Below are 19,220 nucleotides of genomic sequence, written 5' to 3'. Positions count from 1 at the left end.
GGGATTTTGAAACATCAAATATAGTTATTTAATAAAATCATTTCTAAAGTTCAGTGTCCAAGTATAGATGTTAAACACAAAATTAAAAAGACATTAGGATGATATGGAAATTGGGAAGTAAATTTTGATGAAGTGGGTGGGTTTGAAAAGTACGTGACAATGAAGAAACTGAGTGAGAACAGGGCAATTTACTGTTTGCTTGTTTCATTAAAAGAAGCCCATGTGTTTTATCATTGACACATTTTTGTGAGTTTAAGACCAAAATAGTCTTTTTTTTTGAAAAAAAAAATCTAAAATATTTACTAAATTGGTCTTTCCTATCACATACCCATTCATATGATTTTTATTTTTTATTTTTTTTAAATTTATAAAATCGCGGTAGGTAATTATGATTTTAGTTTTAAATTAAAAACTAAGTTGAATTTGGTATTGTATGAACAAACTATTTTTGACAAATATTTTCAAAAAAATCTACTTTGACCGGAAACTCCATTTTTGTTCCAATAAATGAGGTTGTTCTGGGTGGAGTAATGAGAAACCAGAGGACACATTTCCTATATTTCAATGTACAGAGGACACACATTTCCCTAAACATTCACAACTCACCCCCACCCTTGGATGCTGATTTTTGTTGTTCTCTCTCTCTCTCTCTCTCCTTTTCTTGGGGTCAGTCCTCAACGTTCAACACTTCCCAAATGATAACTTCCTCTTCCTCTCTACTTCTTCTAGTTCTAGCTTCTCAATTTTCCCACAAACTAGAATAGGCGGCCAATCCACTTTAGTGAAGAGGAACTTAAACCCACTGACAGAACAAAAAACAAAAGCAATTAGGGAGTAGATGAAAAATGTGGAAATACATTTGTCTACACCAAACAAATCATCAGTCTTGATTTAGTCCCTTTGTTTTTTTAAAAGTAATATTACTCTTAAACTATGCTCCTTTCAACAAAACTTTGGATAAAAAAAATCAATAAACAAATACTATTGACATGAATTTTTATATACTATGTTTGGATATCTCTAATTCATTAATGTTTTTGCAAATTGAGTTTTTCATTATTTTGCTTGAAGATTAACATTGATTAAAAAAAATTAGAAACTAAAATGAAATACGAAAATAATACAGGGATGATTTTTATAATTTATCATAATTTTTTAAAGCCCCTGCCCCAAAACCCTCAACCTTAAAACTTTTTCCTTCCTTATGTGCAATTTCATAGGTTAAATTACCCTTCAAATTTTCTATAAGAATTGGTTGGGAGAGTGCACTACATTATTTCATTTCACTTCACTCCAAAAAGCAATCAGAGAAATTATGACTAGAGGGTATTATGACCAGGACCATCTGACTCACTCATTGAGAGATTTCACTTTCTACAACTGGTAGCACTGCTTACCTAATGCCTTAGGGCATGGGGAAACCAAGCAGCTTCATTCAATATTCATTCATATGTGCAGAGAAGTGTACAATAGAGACCCTACGTCAATGATTTGCAGAGAAAATGTAAGATGTCTAGTTTTGCATTTATTCTATATCACTGGTTAATGTACTCAGGCAACAAAACATACAAGGGTTTCAAGCAGGAAGAGAATTAGGAAACTTACTAGAGAGAACCTCATCTTCATGGAACTTGTAAGAAGAGGCCACTGAAATTGCTGAAATTCAACCTGCTACTCCATGTGATCTGCAGATAGAACTAATGCTAAACCCTAGGAAGCATGTGGAATCACTAAATTATATTCACCATCAACTTCAAATCTTCAGACTATTATTTTTATGATCTGATTCTGAGCCATTTTGTGATGCTGCAAGTTTTCAATGCCCATCCAGGAGGGCTGGTTCTGAAGATTGGGTATAATTTTCTTATGACTTCAAACAGGGAGAACCCAAATTCAAAACCTTAGTTCTAGCAGCTCTCTGCCCCCATTCACACTACCAAATTATTGTCACCTGATAATTCAACCTATCATTCGACCCTTGAAACAGCTCTATAGGGTTAAAGCCTGATAAGGTTAGACATCCTGGAGGGTCCATATTAGGGAACCCTGCCAGCAAGGTAAAATGGCCTATTCTAAAGAAGCAAATCTAACATTATTAATGCAATAGAATGTAATAGTGTTTCTGGCCCCCAGATCGTTAATAACACTACGTAGCTAAGCCACTCAACATATTGCATGATATCCAAGAATTCATATTGTACTCTTACAAAGTCCATGAGGGCAACAAAACTCATTTTGATTATATGATAACAGTGACAAGAGTGGAAAAAGGCCGAGAAAAAGGAAGAGAGTAACATGGTACCACACCAAGAAAATTTATATTATATAAATAAAAAATTATACATTATAGAACTTCCATTAAAGGTACAAAGGAATGATACATTTCCAAGCCAGCATGGCAGCCCTATTCCTTCTGGAAGAAAGAGAGAACAAGATCTGTATGTACTGAGAAGAGTTGTGTGTCCACAAAATGCTGCTTGTTAGAATAAGACAAAAAAAAACAAGTCAGCATGCCCTCAGCCTTTTCTACTCTCAACAATCTATACAATAATAAGAAACAGGGTATGATCACTTTGAATGGCTTATTGTTCTGAAATAACAACATGATTGGCTAAAACCTTACATCTTTTACTTAACATCCTAAATCAAATAGTTGAGCCCAGTAATTTAATTCCCCAAACAGGCCATTGAGTATGATAGTGATGATAACTTGGTAAACACCAACATGCTGTGTAATATTAAACTGAGTTTGAATACTAGTGAATTATTGCCACTAATTTTCATGATTTACATTAACCAGCACAAATTATGTAGGAATCTCAAGAACATACCTTCATAAATGGACGATCTCGACTAGGGAATGAGTCGATGAAACTCTCCTTCAAAAGCAATGATACCTGAAAGGTGTAAGGAATGCCATTGTTGGATTTACAGCAAAATAATTTAATTGATTGGATTTAATTAACATATGGTCTTGTTCACATAAGAATAGGAAACACAGTAAGGCAATGTTTGTCTACTAATTACTCAGACAGAGATCACGTGACCATGTGATTGTGTATCTATGTCATGCATGTATTCCTCTATCAAGCTATGCTAATGCAATCTCCTCATGAATACATGTGATACAGTTGATGTTTGTGTAAGAGAAAATAAATAAATAAAAGAAACAAACTTCATCTTTTATAACAAAGAAAACAATGCATGCGAACACAACATCTTTAAGTATCATACCCACTTAAATAATAAAGAGGTCTTTTTACACTTCATAATTTAGTCCATGATGCAGCTTATGTGTATATAAAACAATATTTTCATAAATCATATGCAAAGAAATAAACAAATACTGATTCATGGTATGTAGTTCATAATATAAATATCAAACCTACACAAGCTACCAGCGGTGCTTTGACCTGTAAAAGGGGTACATCTGAATACAATTTGTTAAATTTCAGCTCCACCTAGAATGTATTGTAAGTGTATGTGTGTACATATATAGGAATGCATGTAGACGCTCTTCAACACAATAACCATCAAATCTTTATGTTACTACTTCTGGATGCTTCTAAAAATTAACTTGGTTATCCCTGGTTCTTGAAGCATTTATAGATGACCGCGCGTATCACCAAAGTATCCAACTCAAAAGGCAGTAGCACGACAAAATATAGTATTTCTTGCTAAAGCAATGGATATTATCTCATTTTCTCCCAGCAATTTTGCTAAATCATTTCTTTAGAAAACTGTCAGTGAGAGAGAAACAAAGAACAAATTCATGAATAACAGGTATCGATAACAATTAGAAAGCAGTCAAATAAAATAATCTAGCATTCTATTTGAACAAAATATAAACCTTATCATCATTGGATTGAACATTTGTAATTGTATGAGAGCGCAGGTTGGAGCAAAGAGTGTCCAGGTAAGATCTTAATACTCCTAGGAAACCCTTGGCAGCCTCAATCTGCAAATAGTAAAAATACAAATAAAAGCAAACAATTTATGAGCAAAAAATACTAGTGCCACATCATTACAAGGTAAATATGTTGCACTGAAAAAGATATTTGGTGATCTTCAAGCATGTCAGACAAGACAACCTCAAACTGCAAAACTAAAAATATATAGTAACAATTTTCTGGGAAAATAAGAAAAATATGTAGTAATTATTTTTATCAATGTCTCTTCAGCAAGCCTGTGGCATATTTAGAAGGAGACATAAAGATTTTTTTTTTTTTTTTTTTTTTTGAGGAGTCTAATAATTGGTGGAATATAGGATCATCATATAACCATTTTAATCCTGGTACAGCAGTATTTGGAGTTCTCCACAGAGCCCATGACTCAGTTATCTACTCCTTGCCCCAAATATTTTAGCTAATGAAGGAGAAAAGGTTTTACAAAGTGTACCTAAAATATTTGGGGCAAGGAGTGGATAACTGAGCCATGGGCTCTGTGGAAAGCAGGCAACCCTATATTGGTGGGAGGTTTCTGGAATATAGGAGCCACTATTCTGAGTCTTCCTCTCACAGGGAACACCAAAGGAAATATCTCCTTCACCATCATTTGCCAACTATTAGGACAACAATTAAACTAGGTTTTTGACTTGGGCAAAAGCAATAAAAGAAAAATGCACTGGCTCACTCTCACATCACTCTTACTTTGCTGTTACCTTCAAGAACCATGTAGTTAACCTAAGGAGTATTATTGAAGCAAAAATTATCAATAAACGATGGAAAAAAAAAAGATAGAGAAAAGAGAATACCTGCACATCTGTACATTCATAAACCGGTCTTTTCCTCCCCAAATAACTTTCTCCCACAAGCTTTGCATGATAAGGACTTAAAGATGAAAACAACTCCTTATGCTTAGGCAGCTGTGGTATTGTTGATGACTTCACCTATTGCCTCATGCAATTGGAAGAAAATCAAATAACTTGGCTAAAGGGTAGACTAGACCCTATATAATAATGACCCCAAGTAAATGCTATTCATGTTTAGCACAGATAAATATTAAACAATCCCATATAAAAGAGAGAAGGAAACAGAAAATCATGGGGAAAAAAAAAAAGCAAAAGAAGATTAAACTGATGTCGAGCAACACAAGCAAACAGTTGCAGCAACTTTTCCATTCTTTCCCTCATGTTACTGGGCAGGAAGTGACTCCTGCAATTGCATAAGCCTATTTCATATTTTTCTTTGTCCAACTTCAGATTACCATTTACTTCATGTACCCACATCCACAACATCACTGAAGATTGCCTCACACACAAAAACACACACATCTGATGCTTATCTGAGGATACCCATTAGTGTCTTGTATTCTTCCAATCATCTTATTAATCAAACTCCAAAAAATGATCAAATTACTTTAAAATAATAGCATCACAAAGAATCAAAGAAAAAGTGTACCGAATATGACATTCAAAGGTTTATATAACTAAACCATGTTAGAAAAGTTAGTATGTTATCTTCAATCTTCTGCCTTGTTCAACAACCATGAATCAAGTGAAAAGACAACTAAATATACCTTTTCATAACCAATTTTAGTTCAGTTGCATCTAAGAAAAACATAGACAATCACAATTACTAGAGGGAGATACACACCTGGTTCTTGTACACATCGACCAGGATAACATTTGTTAACTTTGACTGTACTTCACTGGTTTTGTTCTTAACACCAACCTAAGGATGAGATTACTATTATTAGCCAACCAGATGTCAAAAATAGTATAAAAGCATATAGTTTCAAATAACAAAATAATGAACATGACAAGTGATGGGAGCTGGATTCTAATTCATAATCCATGATGAGGATTGTGATTGTCCTACAACAACAATACAAACATGTATCATTTATATATATAAAATAAAAGGACCAATCAAAAAGAGGCGAACATAGTACACAAGAAGTATGCATGTGGAAAAATGAAAAGAAACAACCTACAACCACAGCCCCAATCTAGTACTTAGAACGCAACCACTCAATAAAATCTATCAAGGATAGTGGACCAGCTTGACCATCAACTAGTAGATAACCCACAAGTCCACATGCATAAATTAGATATAAGGGAGTCCTTAAGAGATAGGTTAGTGTGTTGCACCCTTCAAAGGTTCTTTGGTTGTATTCCTTCCAAATTTCCAAAAAAGGCAAAGAGGAGTTGATCTCTAAGCTTTTTTTCTCTTCTGACCTACAAAGTTCCCATTCCAACCCATTAACAAGTCCAACACACACACACACATGCGCACACACACATACATACATACATATATATATGTATATAGGAGTTCCCAGATTGAAGCTGCAAACATTTTATATCCAACAGTTTCTATTTGGCATGTATATTGAACATGCAAATACGCAATTCCTCAGCATGGTTACAAAGATATCGGTGAACCAAAAAACTCAGCATGAAAATCATCTGTAATCCATATTTTTTTATAAGCCTTTAATCAATATGGTATTTAAAACTTCTGGACAATTCCAAATAGCAAATATAAGCTCAAGTTGATATGGAATGAATGCTACATGACAGAATCAACAAAGCATATGTAGAATTGTAGATAGACAGTAACATATTATAGATATGTGACTTTTAAATGTATATCCCGAAAGCAATATGAAAAGAAGGCAATTTCTCTTGCAGCTAAATAGATGATTCTGTGAATTCCTAACATAGAATGTCTATCCCCCCACTCCCAAAAACAAAAGTAAAATAAATAAAAACTATAAAATAAAAATTTGAATTCCTAATACAAGATGGTAAAATATTACTAGCTTCTACAGCATCACCACATTGTCAAAGTATCAAACAATTATATAAATGACCAATGCTGTGAAGATGCCTTCTCAATCACCAAGTATTTTTAAATAAAATAAGATCTTGATAAATTGAACCATAAAGTAGACAATGAAAGAATTACTGACAGTATCTTTTCATCTGCATGCTTATAATAATACCGCTGCCTCTATAAGAATTCCCTTACTAAACCTATGTGTTGTTAGATTGATTTCAAGTAACATACCATTCCTAGCAGACAACAATAACAAAAGCCCAAAATTAGAAAACTCACTATGTAAGGGACAGGTGCATCCAAAAAGTCCAGCATGTCATTTGGTAAAACCTGGAAGTTTATATATACAGTTAATGAAAATAATGGACCAAAGAACAGTTGAAAAGGCAACAATAATCCAATAACCTGGAAATATAACAGTGTACAAAAGCTAATTGACAAATATCATTGGCCAGAAAGAAACCATACGGGCATTAGCCAGCTCTGCCACTGATAGGGACGAATAAGAGGAACAATTGACAAAACTGAAGCAGACAATATTCCCTGTATATCAAACAATTTTAAATCAAAATTAATTCAAAAGGTGCTAGTGTTTTTCCTATCAAGGGACTGACAAAAACAAACATATTAAGAATCCAAATGATTTAAATTGAATTTGAAAAGGATTTGCTATGAAGTGCTCTTAGTTGAAACATTGTTGCTCAAACTCAACTGAGCCTTAATCTAGCCTCTCTCTCTCTCTCTCTCTCTCTCTCTCTCTTTGGGCAAAGAGATACAATAATGATATGTTGTGCTTAAGCATGTAAAAATACCAATGTCCAACAAAAAAAAAAACAAGATAGTCCACCACATCAATCGAAGTAATTGGTCCTCGGGCCATTTGGCTTGACCCCATCAAGGGAAGGGGGAATACCATGTTTATTTAAAAAAAAAAAAAAAAACAATGGAGCTAGATATATCTAAAACACCACTTAAAAAATCTTATGTAAAAATAAAAAATTGCAAGAACACTATTCCTATGCATGGGACCATTGCTCAAGTTAACATGAGGACTGATATGTACCAGATTAGAACAAACAAATACAATTTGCTTCTCCAGCAATGCTCCTGCAAACAATGTCAACACCTGTAAAGTTAAGGAGAATCATTAGCCCAATTTTCAGTCTTCAAGCAAACCTTTCCATCAATCAATCCCCCCCAAAGAAAAAACAATTAAAAATTTTAAAATGACATTTCATGTCATCAACACCAGGTATTACAGCAAATAACATGAATCCAATCAAAATTATATCATCTTTCAGCTCTCCTTTCAGCACAAAAAATACTTGAGGCAAAAAATCAGATGTTAATGTTAATATGTTATTTCACTTAAAATGCTGCAAGATTGAAAGTTTTTCAGGCTTTCAGCTCCATCTGACTGGTGAATTCTTGTGTGTTAGAGGTCATAGTTCTTCAGTGTTAAAATTATTATTCATCTGCATCCAAATAGTTAGAATAGTCATTCAAGCATTGGTGCACTACAGAATCTATGAGGTTGAAAGACCACATGAAAGTGCAAACAAGGATATATAAGTGTCAGGCCTCTGGACCTGCAAACAACAAGGGCATCTAGTCTGGAAAATCTACGATCAACGTTATTTATGCTATAGCAGCCAAATTCTTATCAGAATGGTTTAGATAATGAAAATATAAACAAAATTGATCTTAAATAACTCATCCTGTTTTTCAAATTCTCTTACACATCACAATTACAATTGTAACTTCATGATATTTTATGTGCATGTGTCCATGTAGTAAACTTATAAAGGCCAACATGCCTGGGTCAATAGAGGTCAAGCAGTCATTCAACATGCTTAAGTGACAAATGTAAATACTAATCTTTTCTACTGGTAAATTTAATTAATTGAATAAAAAGTAATAGATTAGCATTTTCATTTGAAAGTGATTGGCATAGACCAGACAGCAACTAATATATTGCAAAGAAAAACATATTCACTATCCTCACAGGTGTGTTAATCATTTATTTATTTATTTGGAATTTTGATAGGCAAATGGTTAATTGTTCAAGGCTTTAAGGACAGAGGTGGAGATGATACCCAGGTTAGTGAACAAGGACACAATCCCCAATAGACTATACCTGCAGAGCCAGCTGGCACCTTAATAGATTAAGGTAACTTTAATGTATAACAGAGAAAGCACAACATGTTGGAGTAAAGTCTTGAACTTAAATTTCATATTAAACATCAGTCACTCATTGAAGTGAAATTTATTCACAGGATTTGAAATTAAAACCTTAAGAATAGCTATGCTAGGTTTAAAGTCTCGACTTCCAAGTTGAAATTTGGTTGCAAATTTGATTTTATTCTTCAGAGAGATGATTCATAACCAGAGCCTTCCAAGTGGTAGTACATGGGTTCATATTTGAAGGTGTGTGAAGGGATTGTTTCCCACATAAAGAGGATGCAGTTTGCATAATTGCTACTTGAAAAGAGAAAATAGCACACCTGCAAATGGAAAAGATGTTCCCAATGCTATTGAACCAGAAGTTAACAAAAAGAGAGCTAAAGGTAATATACCATAACTGGAAGGGGAAGCATGAATTTAAGAAATTCAACAAAATAATTGAAACCTTACCAATGCAGTTTCTTGGTAGAGTAAATTCCCATTTTCTAGATATTAGACATTAAGATTGTGGGAAATTTAACCAGTAATGATGTGAGGCAATCCTCTTATTTTCATGGAGAGATGTACTCTACTAACCCTTATCATTTTTTGTTTTCAGCAAAATAATCTCTTCCTTGGTCTATTTTCGCTTGAGAATGCAACCGAACAGGCTTGTTCCAACTAATTGGAATTGGCTGCATGAATCCTTTTTTTTTTTTTTACATGTTCAATTATCAGTCTCAACTTTGCACTCATTGCATAAATGATTGTTTTTTTTTTTTTTGATAAGTAATTATTGCATAACTGATTGTTGTGGCAACACAAGCAGTTTCTCTAGAGTATAGATGAGTAGTTCACATGTGAAATTTTTGAAAGCCAGCATCACAAGAAATATATTTATAAAAGACAAATTTGAAAATATTGTAGCTTCTGAATCCCAAAAAAAAAAAAAAAACACAATCCCACCAAGCACAAAAACAGTCAACAGGATGGGAAACCAGACAAATGCATGGAGAATGATAAGAGATTAATTCAAAACCAGTAATAGACTTACATTCTCAAGTCGTAATGAACCACATATACAAGCAACAGCCCATACAGAGAAAGCAGTTGCTTCCTCCTCCACCAAAAGTGCACTGTGTGCCTGACAGAAACCAACAGCAACAGAGTCAAATGAGCTGCAATGTGGAATATATAAAACAAAATACCACAAATAAAATTTCAAAAAAGGAAGTTAACTAAAATCAGCATACAAGTAATAAAATAAAAAAATAAACAAAGCAGGTTAATTCACTTAATCTTTTAAAACTATGATAATACACTACCTCAGCCAGTTCCAAACTTGTGCTGCATGATCTCAAATCAATTGTAGAACCAGCAATGTGTAAAACTGTTTCATCAGGTCTATGAAATTCCAAGGGATGAAGATGTTCCAAAGGGTGGAATGTAGTTGTTGAACCCCTAGCAGGGCAATGTAGCCGGTAATACTCGCATATTATTTGTAAGGATCCCTTGTTGCTTGCCTGAAGTTTTGGGAAAAATAAAATAAAATGTAAACAAGCAATAGAAAACTGCAGGAGCAGGAGAGGCAACTTACAAAAAAAAAAAAAAAAGGACAGGAAAGTCTAGAAGTAGAAAAACTAAAACCTTAGCCCATTCAAGAATGTCACTGTGGTCACTGGAATCATCCTGCCCAGAGAAAGATGCCTCTTCTGTCTCTGTTTCATCAATGTCACTCCTAAAATTCCTGTCTTCACTTGGAGAACCCTGGAAACTGACAATATATATAGCGTTTTAATGGTATAGCTTAAATGGACAATGTAATATCTGGGAAAAAAATGGTATAATGTCGCTCTAGAAGATCACTATAGTATAAACAGTGTTTCAAACTTCGCAATATATTGCAAGTAGCAGAACCAGAAGTGCAACCCAATTGGTGCACAGGATATTATGCCTTCCTAAGAAAGGCATTGATTAGGTGGTTCTGTGTGACAGAAACCAACTTTAATTTTAACTCCACAAAACTACATATATTTAGAAATATTATTCAGACATGCTGAAGTACATAAAAAATAAAGCAATATGCTATAGATATTATGTCGTGGATTTCTCGCAATCAAGAAAATTAACTAAGAAGATGCTCAAGTAACTATAAGAACTACTCCAGCCAGTAAAAATCAATCTCAAGGATGCATGATTGCATCATGAAAATTTTGGTTTGATGACATCAGAGGACTCAATTATATACCTAGAGGAAGATTCAGAGCTTTCATACTGATAGCGTAGAAGTGGCAAAACAGCACTAGGTAAACGCCTTTCTACTGTTTGCTTGTTTGTCATGAGATCATCAGAACATGTATCACAAACTTCAGGGACCTTTATTGCATCTCTGGGGTCTGTTTTAGCTGTAGGATTTTCTGATTCAAGATCAACTTGAGCAACAGCATTATCATTTAAATCTTTATTCACCAAGGAAAATTTCCCCTCAATTATTTGATGCTGCAAGTGATTACCATCATCACTGACTCTTCCAAGGGTAGAATCTCTCGAACTTAATGGGCAAATCTCAGTGATTCCACTCAGCATATCCTCCGCGTCTTTATGCTGAGTTAAAAGATTATCTGATTTTTCTTCTAAATCTTCTTCATTACTGTAATGCCCTTGTGATTCCATATCTAAAGCAGCAATTCCTTTTGTTAAGCGTTCCAACCTTTCTTCGGTCAAGATGCTATAGGAGGAAATGAGAAAAAATTGTCAAGCTAAGAAATAAAACAAACATAAATTATATGAAATTAGGAGTAAATTATATGAAACAGCAATTATTGTTGCCACTTAACAATACAGAAGTTTAGGAGTAAATTATATGAAATTCCTTTAGGCTTCAATGCATTTAGGTAGAAACAAATGAATGTTCACACTTGAGTGATAACAAACCCCAGTACTGAGGGCTCTGCCTTTGGCCAACAAGAAAATAGAGGGAAAAAAAATGAAGAAGAAATTTTTAACTTATTTTCTATTCATAAAAAAACTATAATTACATGATGTCAAAGGAATTCAAGGTTAAACAAACATCATATTATAGCAGATTCTTAATCCATCAATAAAAACTATATTTTACCAAGTAATTCTTGCACAGAATTAGTTAAACAACTGACACTTTCAAATTAAGTTGCTGCACATTATCATCATATAGATTATTAACTAGGCACCAGGACCACATTCCATGCAGAAAAATAAAAAAGAAATAAAAAACTGAATAAAAACACAACACACCTATTCAAAACACCAAAATGTAACTCAAAGAATGGAAGCCTTGAAAGAATGCAATAACATCGCCGTGTGGTTAATGTGTGACGGCTCAAAGATGAGCAAAAAGGTTGTTTATCAGAAATCATGGAAATCAATCCAGATGATTTTTGCACTAATTCTTCGACTAACACGCAGCATCCGTACAGAGTTGAATCGTCAGCAACCTAGTAACAAAATTGTGTAAGAATGGGTGATTTGGGAAATAAAAAACAAGTTGAAATAAGAAGAAAAATGAATTATATTCTCTATGCCATGTAAAGAAGTAACAATAAATAAACATGAATTGCAATTTGCCATGCCATGCAAACAAATAGAAATTAACATAAGTAAAAGGAGACTATATTTGGTGAATATCTTGACTATAAACGTATGCAAGCACTTAATAGAAAATGTCACAAGGAATCCTGCCTAATTATGTAAGTGACAAAACAATAAGCACAACTGCAGTCAGGCGAACACCATCATCAGGAAATTCCAATCTTCCCTATTGGTTTGTTCAAGTGAAGGTTCTCACCTAGGTAAACAAGCACCTAGTTATGCATCTTTGACAATACCACAGTAGTTATATTAATCATTAGTTCCACTAGTATAGATTACATAAATATATATTAAAAAATGTCTGGCATTATTTGCTAAATTTTATTTTAAAAGATGCAAATTCAACAAAATTTTGATATATAGCAACTATGGGATACTGACAAAAATGTAACTGTGGAAACAATAATGGTGCAGTGAAGGACAACCCTTAAAATTATTGCAATCAAATAAGAGTAGGTTTGGTTTTAGACAACTTAGTTTTTTGGGCTTACTGGCTCAGAAAATGTTAAGGTTTGCAGATGGAACAAGGTTAGGTGGACTTGTCTTAATTATGTGCTACATTTTAAGGAAAAAGGTTGCTGGATAATCTAGAGAGAACACAGAGAGAGAGAGAGAGAGAGAGAGAGGAAAAAAAACCTTGTACTTTAGCGATTGAACAGTAGGTAAAATTTGTCACAGTTTTACAGTAGTGAAGATAGGATTTACAGTTAAATATGGGGTTCATGATAGAGTCACCAATAGAGAACATCAGTGCAAACAAAAGGACTCCACGCAAAAGTGATGAGAAACTGATTTGGCGATTCCATCCAATAACTGTTAAAATTTTATCATGTTACAGAGAAAAATTCAAGTAAAAATAAAAGTTATATTACAGTCTTGTTGAATAGAGGAGAAACAAATAAAAATGCAAGAAAGTAGAAACAAAGATACATGGTATTTCATATGATACCTGCAACCGGAATACAAAGGACAGGTCACTTTGTTTAAGGTGTTCCTGCACAATCAGCAGCGTGTTAATTTAGATTAGTGTCAGACAAGATTGTAAATAAAGAACTAAACAATACAGAACAGAATATTTTTCCTTTGAAAACTATACTGAAGCAAATGCAAAAGGATCAATATTGCTATTTGTAATAGTAAGGTGTCCCAATGGTTCACTTCACCTAGGCTATGTTTACCGCCTAATTGTTTACACAGCCAGACCTAAAGCCAGGAGAAAGAGAAGCCATGACAGCTAATGTAAAACCTTTATTAAACTTGAATCTGGAAACTTGTATGACATACAGTTTGGTGTCTCCTGGAAATCGATGGCTGATTGTTTATGAGGATATGGGTCAAGACAGAATTGACTGGTGAAAAAGAATTCATTAAACAACTTTAAGTAATTTGGATATAAAGATTTGTCAAGTTAATTTGTCCTATGGCCATTTTAGCATTGCAAAGGCTCAAGGAGAATATCCAATTTCATGGACTTATTGAGACCAGGACTTCTAGTAATAAAACAGACAAAATAAGAAAATAAAAAAATAAATGATGAAAGATATATCATTAAGGATGTATAAGGAGGTAGCATGAGAATTTATTTGTCAGCTAATATGTTGGGGAAAAGCAGTAACATTAATACCTGTCCAATAAGTATTTCGTTCAACTCACTCATGGAAGGAGTTCTCTCGATAGCATGAACCTGAAACCACATTTATCAAGTTTAAGCAAGGCATGCATAAAAGATTACATCCATCTCAAGTACAGATATTTGAATCACCAGAATTAAAAATGAAAAAAAAAATATTGTAATAATATTCCAGATATATGGAGTTCAAATTTACAATGTTTTGCTTTAGTTAATTGTGTAGAGAGTATATTGCTATAAAAAAAAATTTATCACCATAAATAATTTGGCCAAAAAACCAATATAAAAATAAGTAATAGAATCATATTCAAATTTAACCTTGTGTGAGCAGAAATACTAATCGTTTGATTAATACAGGAGAGCATTGTTTCTAAAAAAAATTGTCAAAAGACCATATTTCAAATTCGCCATTCATGTGTACATACACACTATAATTTTAGCTTCATTCATCTGAATATTGTATATGTTTGTTGGATGGTAGTTTTACCACTAAAATTGCCCTCAATAGAACATACTGAAGGTATCATGGGTGCTAGATTTCTGTAACTATATACTGGAATACAAATGAAGATTTCGCAATTTCTTATGTTGCAATTTTTACACCAAAAAAAAAAACCTATAAAATATCACAAAGGACCGATTCTTGAAAACTCTTAATGAAATTTGTCATTTTGAAACTTGAATCGTGACCAATGATATCACAACTCTCTTTTTGTATGTTAACATTACCCAACTAGAGATCTGTGGACAACCACTAACACTTCAAAAAAGAAAGAATAAATTATTATCTCCAGAATAATTTCGCAAGGTAACAGTAAACAACTAAATAGTTTTCATTTATTGGTAAAATTCTATGAACTCACAACAGACAAAATCCACAATAGGGCAAGATTCCAATCAAAATTAAAGCACCTTAAATTTTTAACATATGCAAAATGATGAATAAAATGAACACAATCATAAGGAACAAAGGACCCAGATATTACAACCAACCTCCACGCCTCCAGGAAAGCAGAACGAAAGAAGGTCCTTATATTTAAGAGGTAGCTGTTTTTCTGGTGGGTAAACAAATAAGACCTGAATGTAGAAAATGGAGAATCATATTATGCTCAAGACATCCTCAAATGTCTAAATGTAAACATGTCAAACATTCTGTATCCAAGAATCACCACCTGAGGTTCAATGTTAGGTTCCACACGAGATTGATGCTGACCACTCAGTGCATTCCGGAATTTCCCTGAACCTTCATTCTTTCTTGCAAAGAACTGTCTTTGAAGTGCATGGATATCACAGTTAGGATGAAGTCCAACAACTACCATGCTCTCAAAAAGCCTCGATGGCTCTTTCAAAGACCTATGATCCTGCAAATTTATCAACAGAAATGCATTATGAAAACATTTCAAGTAAATATTTCATTTTTAATATGAATAAAAATGCAATAAGAGAAAAAGTAGATGTATGAGCTCTTGGGATTAGAATTCCTATACCCATAGATTCCTAAACACCCATGAGTTCCTAATCAGGCCCAATCTTAGATCAGTCAACCAATTTCAGATTAAATATCAGTTGACAATTCAATGAGCACTCGCATTTATGACATAACCAGATGTTGAAACATATAACCAAAGGAAATTAGCAAAGCAAAACAAATATATAAATCAAGACTGAGCAATGTTCAACAGATAATTGCCGATAAATGTATCCAATACAAATAAATAGCCATGAACCCACTTAGTGAAAATGGCATACCAATGACTGCAACTGAAAGCTTGCCCATTGGCGTTTTTGACTGGTCAAGATTTCTGGATTGTAATTTACACCTTTCACTTCAGGAGTATGTGAGAAGCCCTTTAGTAGTCTTGTAAGTTGGTTCTGTAGTTTCTGAAGTTGACTATTGTCATCTTTTGATGAAAATACAACAGATGGTCGTGGTGAAGGAGCAGCAGTGGCAGCAGCTGCTGCAGCAGCAACAGCTCTTGCAACATCTGTTGTCTGCATGAAGAATGAAGCACTCCATCCAGGGCTACCTTTGTCTTCATTCTTTGCCATTATTTATAATTCTGCTCCTGACACAATATGAACAACAACAACAACAATAGAAGTCTGGATAACCAAATTTATTAGGAAAATACTACAGCATGAATATCTACAAAAATGGCAAAACTCAGTCAAGACAGTCACTTTTTTTTTTATTTCCTCAATTTTGTCCTTCATTGGTGCTACCCCTAAATTCTCATGAATACCCACTTTCCTTATTCAGTCATTTCTATTCTCTATTGTTGCTAGTAATCCATCTCAATATTTTATGAACACTAAACCAAATTTCATGTTTTAAATTTCTTTTCTTTTTTTGGTAATTGTATGATGTCCCAACCTTGGTCCTATGTACTACTATGATTAAATCTACGACCCAATTTATAAAAATCAAATTTCAACTAAAGCAGCTATTATATCATGTGTGAAGCCTAAGGCTGTTACACCAACTCATCTTTTGGTTTTGCTCATCACTTCACTTGGTTTTGGAACACTGACCCAACAATTTTCAGGCAGAAAATCATGTCTATTCTAAAAATTTTGATTTCCCAAAATTTCTTCCTTCCCATTTCAGAAAGTTACACAATTTCCCCAAAAACCTTCAACATCTTGCCTCAGCATGCGAACTCATCACCTCATTAAAACATAAATATCCTCAAACACCACAAAAAAGGTCAATCACATCACCAAACTTCCTCAGCAACAAAACCTCCACAAAAATCTCTCTAAAAAAACCTAAATTTTCACTTCCAAATAAACAGAAAACTGCCCAAAAGCGTACAGACTCACATCTAACCTCCACAAAACCATCAGATTCAAGCACAACAACAAATCGCCAGCAAAAACGAACAAAGTCCAATAATCACAAACAAATCATCATAAAGAACAACTTAATTGCAACAATCACCAATCATCAAACACCAAACGAAACGCTCACAACAGTTCCACCAAGCAAAACTGATACCAGACAAGCAAAATCTGGGAAACCAAAAGGACTCACCTTCCACCGATAATAGAGAGAGAGAGAAAAAGAAACAACCACAGCGACTGTGCTCTAGAAAGAGAAACTCTAGAGAAAGAAAAAAAAAAGTCTAGAGAGAGAACGAGCGCTCAGACGGCCATAACAAAGCGAAGCTCGTTTTCCTGGAAAGAGAGAACCCCCAAAGCCCCAAACAGAACCAAAAGACGATGAAAAAAAAAAAGAAAATTAATTTTAACTAACTAATTAACCTTAATTAAATTAATAATTAAGGTTTTAACTTTTCAGAGAAAACCCTCGAAAATATCGAATAAATAAAAAACCGAAGATTCGCCCACGAACTGAAGCTTAAATTTTATTATTTATTTATTTTTAATTTAACAGTTTTCTTCCCCGCTGTCCGGTCATAATAGAGATTGCGTTTGGTAACAACCCATTTGGCATCCAAGGCACACCTTTTTCCGGATTACTTTTTCCTCCAACCCGGATATTTATATTTACTGAAATGTTCGGGTGCGACGACTCGGATGGAGAGTGGACTCTTTTTGCCAGGTGGCAAAAAAAGGGAAATTCTTTTGCCAGGTGGCAAAAAAGGAAGGAGAGCCGTGGTGGGAATTGGGAAGGGATGGTTGTTGCGGAAGGTGTAGTTGCGTTGGGTCACGCCTCTTATCCTAACTTTTTCATTTTTGTAAATAATTGTGTGGGGATGATGTACCATGATTATGGCGATAGGCGTGATTTGTCTCAGCCGTATTATGGATGAGGGGCCATTAACGGGGTCCATGTGAGTTGGTGAGGAGTATGTTTGAGGGAGAGTGTCTGGTTACAACCTAATTTGTGTTCTGTTCGAGAGTTGTGATTTTGTTGGCATGTGTTTGGATATATTTTTTATTTTTTATTTTTTATTTTTAAATTAATTAAACAAATAAAAAAAAAACAAGAAATATATTCCAACATTTCTTTTTCCTAACACCGCGTTTGGCATGCAAGAATAAGGATAAAATATTAATAAAAAATGGAATTTAATTTATATAACAATGAACTTTTTATCTTTATTCTCATTATAAAGTACCATAAATTTTATTTATTTATTTGTTGCTTTCAAAGTTTATTGAAATTAAATAGACTTTACAAGACATCAATAAATTATTTTAAATTTATTTAATGAGTTGTTTTATGTTTTGAAGAAATTATGATCTCAATCTTGCTTTTTTGAAAATTATGAATTTAATGTTGAGACTAAAAAAAATTAAAAATTCAATTCAATTATCATTTATTTCTTACAAAATATATGAAGAAATTATAAGAATGGTACTTTAAAAGGTCTTGAATTCCTAGGAATTCAATTAAAATATGGGCAATTTTATTTTTAATTGTCTTGCCTTTTAAGTGTGTGAATTTGTGAAGGAGTGTCTATTGCTTGTACAATTTCTAAAGGCATTTATTTCCTTGGAAACTAAGGCCACCTTGGGATAGGAATAAATATGGAAGTTTGGTAAGTTTTAACCCACGATTCAAATGTTAAGAAAAGTCAAAAGTTTGTTGATCTCAATGGCAATGTCATCATTCAACTAATGGTATTTTTTCCCTCATGTCCATTGACGTTGGTGGGGAGACTTTTACTCGGTTCAAGCTCTAATATTATAATCGATTTGTTAGGATTCTAGAATTAGTTGTTAAAATAAGTTGAAAAGTCAAGTTATTCTTATATTATTCCTAGTTGAGTTTAAAAGCAATGGTAGTTTCTTGTATCAAATATTAATTTTTACATATCATATGAGTTGGTGTACAAAATTTCTAACGTGGATCAATAAATGGACGAATTTAACAATACTCTCAAGTTAATGATCGAATAAGTCAAACCTCTTTATTATGTTAAAATGAGTTCCCAAGCACGCTGCTCTGATTATCAAGTTAATTCCAAGTGATTGAAATAAATTAACAATAAATTATTGACTCTAACGTAAGATTCAACCATAGCTCCAATCATGAAGTGTGACGTTGA

The 19,220-nt window shown here is 33.6% G+C and overlaps 1 protein-coding gene across 3 annotated transcripts; it reads right to left on the bottom strand.

Moving 5' to 3' along the window:
- Positions 1–2,296: 2,296 nt before the first annotated feature.
- On the bottom strand, positions 2,297–17,556 carry LOC100257610 (uncharacterized). Of its 3 annotated transcripts, none has more exons than XM_002279336.4 (19): positions 17,237–17,554; positions 15,952–16,262; positions 15,375–15,563; positions 15,196–15,279; positions 14,197–14,256; positions 13,522–13,566; positions 12,219–12,418; positions 11,194–11,673; positions 10,593–10,719; positions 10,271–10,468; positions 10,000–10,089; positions 7,846–7,908; positions 7,251–7,325; positions 7,062–7,112; positions 5,595–5,672; positions 4,754–4,888; positions 3,851–3,958; positions 2,832–2,897; positions 2,297–2,473 (listed from the first exon to the last, which is right to left on the bottom strand). In XM_002279336.4, the coding sequence occupies exons 2-19, from the start codon at positions 16,249–16,251 to the stop codon at positions 2,405–2,407; spliced, it is 2,418 nt and encodes an 805-aa protein (XP_002279372.1). In that variant the 5' UTR covers positions 16,252–16,262; positions 17,237–17,554; the 3' UTR covers positions 2,297–2,404. The 3 variants fall into 3 exon arrangements, with proteins under 3 accessions (XP_002279372.1, XP_010656123.1, XP_059596488.1); XM_010657821.3 differs by having other exon boundaries at positions 15,952–16,268; positions 17,237–17,553; XM_059740505.1 differs by lacking the exons at positions 2,297–2,473; positions 2,832–2,897; positions 3,851–3,958; positions 4,754–4,888; positions 5,595–5,672 and adding an exon at positions 5,688–5,815 and having other exon boundaries at positions 15,952–16,268; positions 17,237–17,556.
- Positions 17,557–19,220: the final 1,664 nt, after the last annotated feature.

This window comes from Vitis vinifera, chromosome 11, assembly GCF_030704535.1.
Source record: "Vitis vinifera cultivar Pinot Noir 40024 chromosome 11, ASM3070453v1".
Lineage (NCBI taxonomy): Eukaryota > Viridiplantae > Streptophyta > Magnoliopsida > Vitales > Vitaceae > Vitis > Vitis vinifera.
This window is presented reverse-complemented; position numbering and strand designations above follow the sequence as displayed.